Genomic DNA, 12,932 nt, shown 5'->3' with positions numbered 1-12,932 from the left:
TGAAAGTTTAAATTTCAACATCATTACATTGTATGCCTTTGCAATATCAACATTTAGTGGTGACCTCAATATCGCTGGTATATTTGCTAAAACTACATGACGCCGAATCACGTGATCAATGTAACTATAAGATTTAATCGTCTTGCGTATGTATTTTTAGTCCACCACTGTTTGATTCAATATAAGAAAAATTCCAAAATGTTCCATTCGTCCTAATACATTCTGTTTTTCAATTGCATATTTTCAGCGAAATATCCATTGGTCACCTTAATTGTGCTGCCTACGAAGGTTTATCTGGTTGAATCGTATATTGAGGACTGCTCTAATTGTGTTATCTGTCGATATAAAGAAACACGTGTACTTTACTCGATATTTGTGACCACCGTCATAATGAGGAGGTTATTTACCCTGGTGACATTTTTGATACTTCTTCAAGGTCAGAGGTTAATTACTTTATATATTACATGTATTTGTTGAATGATACAACTTGCAAAGATCGTGGCTAGTTCACTGGTCGTTACAGCACAGTAGCTAAGTATTTCGTTACTAGCTTAAAAATACGGATGCATATTTAATTGCTGTGATAAAATTTAAAATTTCGAAATTGAGGATTATCCCCTTTATGCAAAGCCCTGAACCTTAGACGAATTTGGCTTTAGTCTTTGGCACTCTGGTTTTTGTTTCTTTTTAGTTTTTCAAAGTTTATTGTTATTTAGGATTTACAATACTTCGGCTGAAGAGACATTATTTGTCAAAATGCGTATCTGGTGCATCAAAATTGGCACAGTATAAGTTATACATAAACACAAAATTGTACTTTCAAATGAATGTCCGCGTCATGGTTAATATTTGTTTCCTCAGAAACAGCTGGCATGGCAGGTCCTATCGCGTCACGTATATGCTGATTGTGTGAAAGGAAACGTAGAAAGAAATATATTGAAGATATGAATTTCATGACCAATTGCGAATATGATTGTTTCGAAAAAACACAGCTGATTGGTAGCTGGAATATGTTCTTTATTGTAGGGGTCACTAGCGAATGTCCGCTTGGATGGGTATTCCATGGATCTAGCTGTTATTTGTTTGTATACCACCACAAAGACTGGACAGCAGCTGAGGTAGGGCCAAGACAGATCTATGAGAATCCCTGTCAAGCTTAAGAAAGATCTATGAAACTCACTATCACGTTGGAGACAATTATGTAGGATTTACTGTCAAACTTGACACGAATATGTGAGACTCACTGTCACGTTTGAGACAGGTCACATGCTGTCTGACGTGTGTCATACCGATTGTTAGGCCGTTCTTGGCACACTGATTTTGACTACGGATAGCTTCATTTACCTGATCAAGATATAGGGCTCACGGTGGATGTGGCAGGTCGACAGGCAATGCATACTCCTCCTAGGCACCTAATCCCACTTCTGGTATATCCAGGAGCATGTGATTGCCCAACTCTCTATTTTGTATTGATTATAGGAGTTTTGAGATTGACCAATGGTCGTTATATTCACCTTTTATGATTTAATGTCAAGTCTGAGACAGAGCTATAAGATTCGATGCGAATTCCAAGCTCTCTTACTTCAAGTTTGTCAAAGACTAAATCGATTGATTGGTTGATTGTATATTATTTAACATACCTCTCGAGAATATTTCATTGATATGCAGACATCACGATTCCTGGTGTAAGGCTGTAAAATTTAGGTATATGCTCGGTATATAAGGCCTTTGAGAAGGGAGGGATCTTTATTGTGCCAAAACTGCTGTGACACGGGCCTTGGTTTTCGTTTTCTCATCTGAAGGACCACCAAATGTAGTCGCCTCTTATGACAAGCAATGGGTACAGAGGGCGTATTCTAACCGGGATCCCCACGGGATGACTAAATATATATTCAATGTAGGTATTTTCAGAAATATTGATAACAAGCTGTCGGTCAGTTATACGCCTCAATTTTCATTTATAGTTTATTATTGTCTCAATTTTATTCCGTATGTGATTTGTAGACTAAGGTGACGATAACATTTTATTATTATCTATACGTTGTTAACTGTCGTGACAATAACGGTTTAATGTCAACAGTTTAACATTGCTGGACATGTATTGAAAAACAAAACAAATAGAAAGGCCGGTTTCCAGGAGTGATTTATAATAGTCTACTGGAATCCCCATCGGCATGAATTGCTACTTTAATAGCTCACCTGTTTCCAAATATTTATAATACGGAATTTCTTCAACAGCTTCTAGTTGTGGCTTCAAGTGGATGACGTTTTATCTATAAGCAAATATTATTCTCATTTATATGTCGATTTGATATATTTTATTAAACTCGAAAAGAAATACAACATAGAGTCTTACACATCTACATCTACTTCTGCTTTGACATTGTGAACAAAGATATTAAAGACAAACTAAAAACTCGGTTTTATGACAAACGGGGTGATTTCAACTTCTCCATAGTCAATTTCCCATATTTATGTAGCAATATTCTATTATCACCTGTACATGGTGTTTATGTATCTCAACTAATTCGATACCCTATACCTTGCTTTGTGTATAATCAGGTTTTCAATGAAGCGTGGTATTGACAATTAAGTTGATACTACAGGGGGTTCAAAAGTCTCGTTAAAAGTCTGGAGTTTGCAATATGGTCGTTATAACGATCTAATTTGCCAATACAACCTATTATTGGGTCAAATGTTGTCCGACGTGTTTCATACCGATTGTAGACCGTTCTTGGCACACTGATATTTACCACATATTGCTCCGTTTACATGATCACGATATAAGGCTTACGGCAGGCGTGGGTAGTCGACAGAGGATTCTTACTCCTCCTTGGCACCTGATCCCACTTCTGGTGTGTCCATGTGTCTGTGTTTGACCAATTCTTAATTATTCATTCCTTATAGGAATAATGAGATCGATCACTGTTCGTTATCTTCACTTTTTGATATCATAAAAATATCTGTATGGGGAACGCAAGAAATGGTACTGGTACCCTTAAAATAGGCTGATTTTGAATGATACCATTTCCTGTTGGTCGGTATGAAATTTATTGACTGTATTCAACTAGAAAAGAAATAAACATTCCTATGTATCTGCGTTTTGCAACAAATGGGTCTCTTGTTGTTCTATAGGACGATTGCAAGAGCCAAAATTCTTACCTAGTAAATATTGGAGATGGAGCAGAAAACGAATTTCTCAGAACAGTTCTTCATGTACAGGAAAACGAAGGTACAAAAACACGAGTTAAATGCCATCCATGCTATTTTTGTTATAAACATGCAAACTTTATAATCAGAAAAGGTGTTTGTAATACAATAAAATATTGAATCTGAGATATAAGTTGATTTGACAGGAATTTTAACAGTTTCATGAAAGATGTTATTTCGAAATTATATGTTTGTCGTAATGGTCTTCTTTGCCATTACAGCCTGCCATTAGTTTTAATGTTGCGTGACGTGTTTCAAACCAATCGTTAGTCCATTCTTTATAAACTGATTGTAACTACGAATTACAACGTTTACCTTATCAACATTTAGAACTCAAGGCGTATGTAAGTGGTCAACAGAGGTTGCTTACTCCTCCTAGGCATTTGATACCACATCTGTTGTGTCAGGGGTCTGTGTTTGCACTTCTTTCTCTTTTGTATGTCTTTTGTTATTATCACCCTTTTCATCCGCAGCTCATATTTTGAGAAGGAATATGATTTTAACTAATTGATTCATGAATAAATTTGATTTCATCTGCTTACTGTATGGGTGTGTCATGATTTATCTGATTGATGTGAGGGTGTGTCTTTTTTATCTTGTTGATATGTGGACACATCCAGTTTTATCTGTTTGATCCGTAAATGTGTGGTTTTCTCTAGCCGATAGCAAATAGATCTATCTAGTTTTATCTTGTGGACTTTTGTAGAGTTTTGGATTAGTGGTAGTGATGATATACCGGATAATAAATCTGGTTTTCTCTGGTTGAAGCGAAAATGTATCTGGTTTTGTCTGGTTGTTGAGAGAATATATCTGGCTTTGTCTGGTTAATGTGAGAATATATCTGATTCTGTCTGGTTGAATTTTGTAGAGGATTTTTGGATTGGTGCTACTGACGCTATAGTGGAAGGTGGTTGGAGGTGGATGCCACATTTTGATAAGATAGACTACAATGACTGGATTCCAGGGCAGCCAAATGACAACCATAATCAGGACTGTATGCAACTTTACCATGCAGTTCAATACCACTGGGACGATGACCATTGCGAAGAACAAAAGTATTTCATCTGCGAAAAAGAGTGGGTCTCAGTTTTTAAACTAAAGTTAGCATGCACATTGTTTACATTAGCTCGTTTCAACATCAATGTAATCATACCTCAGTCATTTTGTGTACATGTGCATTCATGTAGGTATACGTAGGGACATATTAAATTGCGTTTATGTGTATACAGACCAATCTCAAGACGCCACTCATCTCTATGTGATTGCATTTTCATACAAAACTATATATTCAGGTTGAGACGTATCTCATGTAGTAATGTACATCGATCTCTTCAAAGTCACGTCTTGTTGTGTTTTTTTTTTATTTTCAGAAATCCCAGCGAAGAACTTCAAGTCATCGGATAACCTTTGAGTTCAACCTATACCTCAGTGATTCTATGATTAAGGATTTCAATAAATAGTCATTTGTGTAGATCTTGTCGAAACTCTTATCCCATTAAATCATTTGTAGACAGCCATTCTAGTGTTTCTAAAATTAGAATTCTACAGAGTATAGACTGCAGTAAGTGAGAGGCATAGAAGTTTCTGAAAAACTGTGAAAAATTCTGAAATAAAATCCTGCAAAACCTAAGAAATAGATCTACTTGGAGTCCAAATCGCGCAAATATCCGAGTCGACGAGAAGTATTACTCTTATTTGTAGAGTTTGTTTCTTAATAGTCGTAAAGTAAATAAAGTTCAAACTAAGAAGTTTATATTCTGGATGGAAGCAACTTCAATAAATTTCGTTCTTCCCTGCAGCATCACACTTTTCCAAAACTAAATACGTCAGTGTTACTTCTTGGAATTATGAACATTAACTCACTAGGTTGTGTTTAAACTTGTCTGTTGAAAGCAAACAAAATAAAAACTGCACCAGTTTTCTGCGATTCGATGCAACGAAAGAATTTTATCAAAACCGAGGTTATGTTAAACGTTGAAAAGTTACAGGATTACTGTAGAGGCCAAACGAATAACCTTTGATGTGAAACAGATTTTGACCACTATGTGTTGTAAATGCATTTTTATTTTGTAATTTTCAGCAGTTTTGTTTTTGTCGCCTAATGTCCACAGGAAGTTTGATTTGCCGTGGCGTAGCGTAGTAAATTTCATAAATTGCCACAAAATCAGTATTCGTGTGTTTCTGTTATGATTAACAATTTCACGGTCGATCAAAACTTTTGTTGTTTTTTTTATTTGATGCATAAATTTACATATAATCGGTTCTTTTAATAGAGTGGTAATCTTACAGTATACATATAGTGAAAGTCTACCAACGTAGAGCTTTCAACTGTCCGAATCATAGGATGATGAAAGGTGAAAATAACGAACAGTGATCAATGTCATATCTCCTATAAGCAGTACATAATAAATAGTTGGGCAAACACGGATCCCTGGACATACCAGAGGTGGGATTATGTACCTAGGAGGCCTAAGCATCCCCTGTCGACCGGTCACATGCGCCATGAGCCCTATATCCTGATCAGGTAAACGGAGTTATCCGTAGTCAAAATCAGTGTGCCAAGAACGGCCTAACAATCGGTATGAAATATGTCAGACAGCATTTGACCCAAATGATAAGTTGTATTGACGAACTAGATCGTTATAAAGACCATAGAATTTGCGAAATGCTGACTTCCTTCGAGACTGTAGAAATCCCTGTACCATCAAATTGTTTACCAGTAGCATGCCTCGATTTAAAAACTGACCATACGCAGAATAAACTCTTGTGTTTCGAATCAGTTGAGATATATAAACACCATATACAGGTGATAATGGAATATTCCTACATAGATATGGGAAGTTGACGATGGAGAAGCTGAAATCATCGCGTATTTCATACAGTTGAGTTATCAGTTTGCCGTTAATGTCTGCTTTCAATAAAATATCAAAGTATACATTAAACTGTTTTGAAAATGAAAACTAAAAGTATTATGTGAAGTGATTCAACGTTGATTTAGATAAAATATGATATTGTATGAAAGTTGTATTAAATGAAACCTTTCAACAATTTTTGTACTAATTACTTTAAATATTCCATTGTGGAAACTTTTTCCTTCCCATTCAATATTTTCGCCATTGTCATTCATCCATGTATGAATTATTTGTTTAGTAATTAATTAGTAATTAATTCTTTTGAGGTCACTTGGTTTCCATCACACACATCCACTTCTGACTTTCCTATATTTAAAAGCATTAAAAAATTGTCTTTCAACTTGATGAAATCAAAGGTATTTCCTTAGAAACGAAATTTAATAAATGTTTATCATCTTTCCTAATATTAAAAAAATTCTTATATATATTGATTTTAGTTTTTAATGCACACAGTTTCTCTTTCTTTGTTTCAGGTGTTTTTTTTTAATTATTTGTTGATGGTGTCTTCATTTTCCCATAATCCATATGTTTGTAAATTTTCTATCGCCTTATCAAGTTCTTTTGTTTGTCTGTCCTTATTCCTCCTTGTTTCCTCTTCTCTTTGTTTTAATAAATATAAATGTTTTGAATAATTTCCTTCCTTGAACTGTCAATAATACCCTTCATTTCACTTTCGTTTTTCTCAGCTAGCCACTCATTTGTTTTATTTCCATTAAAAATAATTTGACTCTCCATAGTATTTACATTTGCTAATATGTAATTTAAAACCCAATTTACCCATTAATCTTTCCACAGATATATTGTTTGAAGTACAGGACAAACATTCGTTTAAAACTTCACAATTTACATTAAAATATTTCCCACCGAAAATGCACTAAAAAGTTTCTGTACTTTGTCCTTTAAAGCACAAGAAAACGTTTTCAAAACTACACATGTAAGATCATCATTAAAAGACCTTTCAAATAAGAATTATGTAGTTTCATCATTAAAGAGTGGCGCATAAAAAGCTTAATTCATGATTCATTACAAGAGAAGGATTTTCATAAAATGAGTTTAAAATTAAAGGAATAAAAGTACCCTAAAGACAGTGCCCATCTGATGCTTTCGCCAAATGTGGATCTATTATAATTTTACACAAAATTCCAAGAGCACTTAACATTGTTACAATAACCTTGTTTTGCAAAGATAAAACAATAAAATTCTGAATAAAAGTATGAACTTTTTAAAGGCATAAGATATTGTAAAACAAGTGTGTGCATAAAAAAAGTATCAGCAGCATTGTAAAAAGACAAATTGAATCTGTTCCCTATAAAATTCATGAGGGATTCTGTCAGCGCCATGACTTTTCATAAAAACAATTGAGATATTTGAATCACCAATGCCGTCTTTAAAAACTAATTTCGAAACACACCTTAAAACAAACATTGTAAATGATTCTTTACATGAACTTGTATAACCATCAGATTTTACATCAAGTTCTTTTTATATATCAAAATTTTCTTGCACACAAACATAAAAAAATTGTAAAAGTGGATGCATGGCACATTTAAAAGAATAAACATCGTGTAAAATAGCTTCTTTGGATAAAATATTATTAATTTTCTGCTCAGTAACACTTCTATTGGTCATAAAACATGACACTGTGTTTAAAATATTGTCCTTGTTTCCAATATCAGATAAAATATCGGGGCCTCCGTGGCCGAGTGGTTAGAGCATTGGGCTCAAAATCACACGGCCTCTCACCTCTGTCGGCGCGGGTTCGAATCCCACCGACGCGGGTTCGAATCCCACTCGCGCCGGTAAGTGAGAAAGTTTCCCAGTTTACTTTCGGAAGGTCGGTGGTCTCTTCCCAGGTACATTGTATCTGGGCTCTCTCTTCCAGCAATAAAAACTGGGCGCCACCATATAACTGAAAAATTGTTGAGTGTGGCAGAAAACATTAAAAAAAAACCCAGATAAAATCTCCTCAACAGCACTCGCATACATTTCTCCCTTACCATAACACACCTCTCTCACACTTGTAGTAAAACGTTTTTCTCCCGTGTTAAATTGTACACCATAAAAATGCCTACCTTTATTTGTTGTTGCATCTCTATGCATTGTGGTATTGGCAGATTTTGAAAGTTCTTCATTAACATTGTTTCTAGCAAAAACACCCAATTCACTTGTCAAAACTGCTGCTGTACTAAAATTTAGAATTTCATTTTAAAATTAAGGAATCTCTCCCTCATGCATAGCTCTTATCCTTGGACGAATTGGATTCCGCTTTTTTTGGCACTGTTTATCCCTATAAAACTTCATTGTTATTTCGGATTTCAAACATTTCGGTTGAGCATCACGGAAGAGACATTATTTGTCAAAATGCGCATCTGGTGCATTAAAATTGTACCGTATAAGTTTTACATTATGGCCCCAGGGTCGAGGACTCTGCTGGTGGACTGTTAGTCCACAAGGGTCTCTACAAGCCCAGTAGCTAAGTACTTCGTTACTAGCTTGAAAATACGGATGCATATTTAATTGCTGTTATAAAATTTAGAAATTCATTTTAAAATTAAGGATGATCTCCCTCACGCATATCTCTTATCCTTGGTTTTCCCCTATAACAGCTCTAAAACTTCATTGTTATTTCGGATTTCAAACATTTCGGTTGAGCATCACTGAAGAGTCATTATTTATCGAAATGCGCACCTGGTGCATCAAAATTGGTACCCTATAAGTTTTACATGGAAGATTATGAACATGAATATCAAAAATATCTAAAACTGCTTTTATAATAGGTGAAATATGTTGCAACAAAATATTTCTCCTCGGAAAATTTAAATATTTCGCAATTTCAAATCGTAGGGCCTACCTTTTGTACTGTCTTTAAAATCAATACTTTTATTCACAGTAATAACATTTTCATTAGATAAAAGGTAAAGATAAGCAGTGATCAATCTCATAACTCCTACAAGGAATACAAAATAGATAGTTGGGCAAACACGGACCCCATGGAGACACCAGAAGTGGGGTCAGGTGCCTAGGAGGAGTAAGCATCCCCTGTCGACCGGTCACACCCGCCGTGAGCCCTATATCCTGAGCCCTATATAATTTTCTTTTTCAGGTGATAAATCATCTATATCTGCTTTCAAATCTTGAATGTAGTATTGGAGAGTACTGCACTGTACATAATTGTATTTTGTATCGTTCTGTTTAACTAAACAATCCACCTTGTCTTGCAAATTTCTTCTGAGTGTCTTTTCATTTTTCTATTTGTATTTCTAATTTTGATGTTCTTAATTCTATCTCTCAGCATTTTGTTTTGTCTTTGTAAATGTTTGATCGTTATATTATGTGATGCTTGAAGCTTCAAAGATATACAGTTGTTGATGGGTGAACACGATTCCAAGGATGATGACACAGTGGCAGATGAAGTCTGTTTTGTGGATGATGTTACAGATGTAGTTATTGATGGAGTTAAATCCATGGGAGATCCAGCGTCTTTCTTTGCTGACTAAAATTCATGTAAGATCCAGCGTCATTCGTTGCTGACTAAAATCCATGTAAGATCCAGCGTCATTCTTTGCTGACTAAAATCCATAGAAGATCCAGTGTCATTATTTGCTGACTTTGATTTTGGTAGTTCAAACACTTTTCTTTCGTATTCTCTGATACTTTCCTTATTTGTGTATTTCTTTAATTTATCAGACTCCCTTACGATTTTCTGTAGCTTCCTATGTAACTTATGCGACACATATTTTTGGTGTCAACATTTAGGGCGTTACAAACGTCTCTTTGTATGATCCTGATATAATTGGAAGTGCCCTCATGTTTTTTAAATATTTGATATACATCCGAATATGTCAAAGACATAACTGTAATTATTATTATCAACTGTGAGAAGAAACGCAATGTTAGATTTGACCATATGCTGTGATAAAAGAAGATTACAATGCACATGAAGACAATTGCACATGTACACAAATGCAAAAGATGTACACAAATACAAAAAAAAATTACACACATAGTACACATGCAGATACAGATATACACATAAATGACTGACATATAGCATATAATGTATGATACTTTAAGATAGCTACGTTTACCTTATTTGGTAAAATCTTTCACAATGTCAGAGTCTTGTCAATTGTATGCCTTTTCTGCAAACTGTAAATATCTTATCTAAAATAAATAAATCATAATACGTTATGCATTGGACCTAATGTGTTGCACCGTGGAGCGCCAAATGAACAAAAACTCAAATAATTGAAGATATCTTTTATTATTTGTAGATATCTTCAATTCATTTCATGTGCCCAGCATTCAATTAAATTCAATGCTGAGAAGGAGCATAACTCCCACTGTGACAATATTTTCCACTCGGAGACTGACCCCAATGTGTTGCACAATGTAGCGCCAACATGAACGAAAACACAAATAATTGAAGATATCTTTAGTTATTTGTAGTAGATATTTTCAATTCATTTCATTTGTGCAACAACTCGTTTAAATTCAATGCTAAGAAGGGGCATAACTCCCACAATATTTTTTACTCTGACACAGGTTCGATATATGTATCCATGCGTATGGCAAACATATGACCAAACTGAACTGAAGAAACGTACACAATCATTTTATATGATATAAATGCAGCAAACAAATTCTTAATATGAATAAGGTGTTATTTCGTTTCAGTTGGCCTTTAACTTCTTATCTACCACACAAGTTATCCCTAGTAACACACTGTTGATAAGTTCACTTCTGCAGCTGATTTGATGGTTAACTACCAGAGATAATTTGCATCGAGAGAGAAGGGAATGATTATCTGAATGGTGTATATATTAAAACTACATTATTGCACATTAATTGAATTCTGCATAGCATTAATTGTTCTGCTGAATTGATGCATGCTATAATTAAATTATTGCTCTCTTTGAATTATTGATATCAACAATTGAATTGATGCCCCTATAATTCAAATGCAGATAAGAGAGCAATAACCCAATTAATGCATGCATCAATTCAATTTATACAAAAGCGATGTAAATAATTATACATATCTTCATTTTAAAAAAAAACAAGATCATCAAATCATTTATACTGAGCTCCAATCAATAATTTCACCATAATATCGAGAGCAATAATTAGTTGATTGTACATGAGAGCAAATTATTGATTTCATGCACACATCAATTCAGGCATTCGTTCTTAGGTATTTGTATTATGCATCAAATCACAGTGTACTTCATACGAGGTGTGTTAACGAGACAATAGATAACATCTTAGTGTAATGAGCTATTTTAAAGGGGCGTGGACACAGTGTAAGATGACAATTTTATTTTTCCATTTTTAATGTTTACAATGCTTTATCTCAAATGTTTAACCAGAATTTGAATATGATTTGTTATGTTACAAGTGAAAATGATACTCACAACTCTTTGTTTTATATATGTATCCTGATCAGGATATAGGGTTCATGGCGGATGTGACCGGTCGACAGGGGATGCTTACTCCTCCTATGCACCTGATCCCACCTCTGGTATGTCCAGGGGTCCGTGTTTGTCCAACTATCTATTTTGTATTGCTCATAGGATTTATGAGATTGACCAATGTTCGTTATCTTCACCTTTAATGCTGCGCTTAAATTTATTATATTTAAGATTTTAAGACGTTTATATCTATTAGCTCACTTACGCCAAATTGAGACTTTCCAATCGAAATTGGTTTGTTGTTAGGCAAAATAATGTGTTCACTTTTACAGCTGAAAAAATAGGGTCGTCACCATTGGTAGGTCGCATTCGTTATTTCATTCATCTAATTATTATTATTGCTGTTTAGTGTATTTCTATATCATATAATCATTTGTGTAGTTGTTTATGTTGAAAGTTTGAAACAAGGTCACCAACGGTTTTTGTGTTAGAATATTAATGTAGTGACATATTTTGACAGAATTTACAATTCTGAGAGTAAATGTGTGTACTATATTGGAATAGTAAAATACAATCCAGACAAGTTTGTAACTTACCCATGTATATATGTACATGTATGTAAAAATGGATAATTATTATAGAGACATAACATACATGTAAAACTTATACGGTACCAATTTGGATGCACCAGATGCATATTTTGACAAATAATGTCTTTTCAGTGACGCTCAACCAAAATGTTTGAAATTCGAAATAACAATGAAGTTTTAGAGCTATTATAGGAAAAAACAGTGTGCCAAAAAAGTGAACTCAAATTCGTCTAAGGATAAGAGCTGTGCGTGAGGGAGATAAACCTACATAAAATCGATTCCCATCAGTACTTTCAGTACTCTGATGTTTACTATAAAGAAAAGAAAAGTTCAGTATCTTCGATAAAGGACGATAACTTCAATAGTCTTCTTGCTTGTCAGCGATCTATGGTGTAGACTACGGTGATAAACACAGGCAATATGACTGATTTGATATTAGTAAACTCGAATCTTAGCGATATAATTGTATGAGGTTCTAGATACTAGCAATATGAGACGGTAAACAGCGGTCCTTCCCAGAATCCATATTGTATGAATATCTTCATTGTGTATATAATGCAACTGATTTTCATATCTACATATACTAACTCATGAAAACAATGCTGGTAAATTGAGATGTTTTTTTTTCTTCTAAAGTTGAAAAACATGTTCAAGGTGGAAGTGAACTGTACTTTAGAGCGTATGGATAAAGATATCGGTGATTTTCAATCCCATTTTGAAAATTTATAGAGACAAAATCCCTATCAGATCTTGGTACAAAGAAGTTTTCTTTCATTATCCGATGGAAAGGGGTTGTTTACGATTCGTAA

The 12,932-nt window shown here is 34.4% G+C and overlaps 1 protein-coding gene across 3 annotated transcripts; it reads left to right on the top strand.

Moving 5' to 3' along the window:
- The first annotated feature begins 216 nt into the window (after nucleotides 1-216).
- On the top strand, nucleotides 217-4,727 carry LOC125653120 (perlucin-like protein). Of its 3 annotated transcripts, none has more exons than XM_056159362.1 (5): nucleotides 225-436; nucleotides 1,027-1,118; nucleotides 3,136-3,232; nucleotides 4,079-4,265; nucleotides 4,581-4,727. In XM_056159362.1, exons 1-5 carry the CDS (start codon nucleotides 391-393, stop codon nucleotides 4,612-4,614), a joined length of 456 nt encoding a protein of 151 aa, XP_056015337.1. In that variant the 5' UTR covers nucleotides 225-390; the 3' UTR covers nucleotides 4,615-4,727. The 3 variants fall into 3 exon arrangements, with proteins under 3 accessions (XP_056015336.1, XP_056015337.1, XP_048738440.1); XM_048882483.2 differs by having other exon boundaries at nucleotides 230-436; nucleotides 4,079-4,286; XM_056159361.1 differs by having other exon boundaries at nucleotides 217-436; nucleotides 4,079-4,727.
- Nucleotides 4,728-12,932: the final 8,205 nt, after the last annotated feature.

Source organism: Ostrea edulis, chromosome 3, assembly GCF_947568905.1.
Source record: "Ostrea edulis chromosome 3, xbOstEdul1.1, whole genome shotgun sequence".
Lineage (NCBI taxonomy): Eukaryota > Metazoa > Mollusca > Bivalvia > Ostreida > Ostreidae > Ostrea > Ostrea edulis.
This window is presented reverse-complemented; position numbering and strand designations above follow the sequence as displayed.

Excerpts from the sequence above, each read along its gene's own strand:
- LOC125653120 (XM_056159361.1), top strand. The coding sequence starts at position 391 with ATGAGGAGGTTATTTACCCTGGTGACATTTTTGATACTTCTTCAAG. Across the intron at positions 437-1,026 it reads ATTTTTGATACTTCTTCAAG|GGGTCACTAGCGAATGTCCG; the intron begins GTCAGAGGTTAA and ends TCTTTATTGTAG. Across the intron at positions 1,119-3,135 it reads AAGACTGGACAGCAGCTGAG|GACGATTGCAAGAGCCAAAA; the intron begins GTAGGGCCAAGA and ends GTTGTTCTATAG.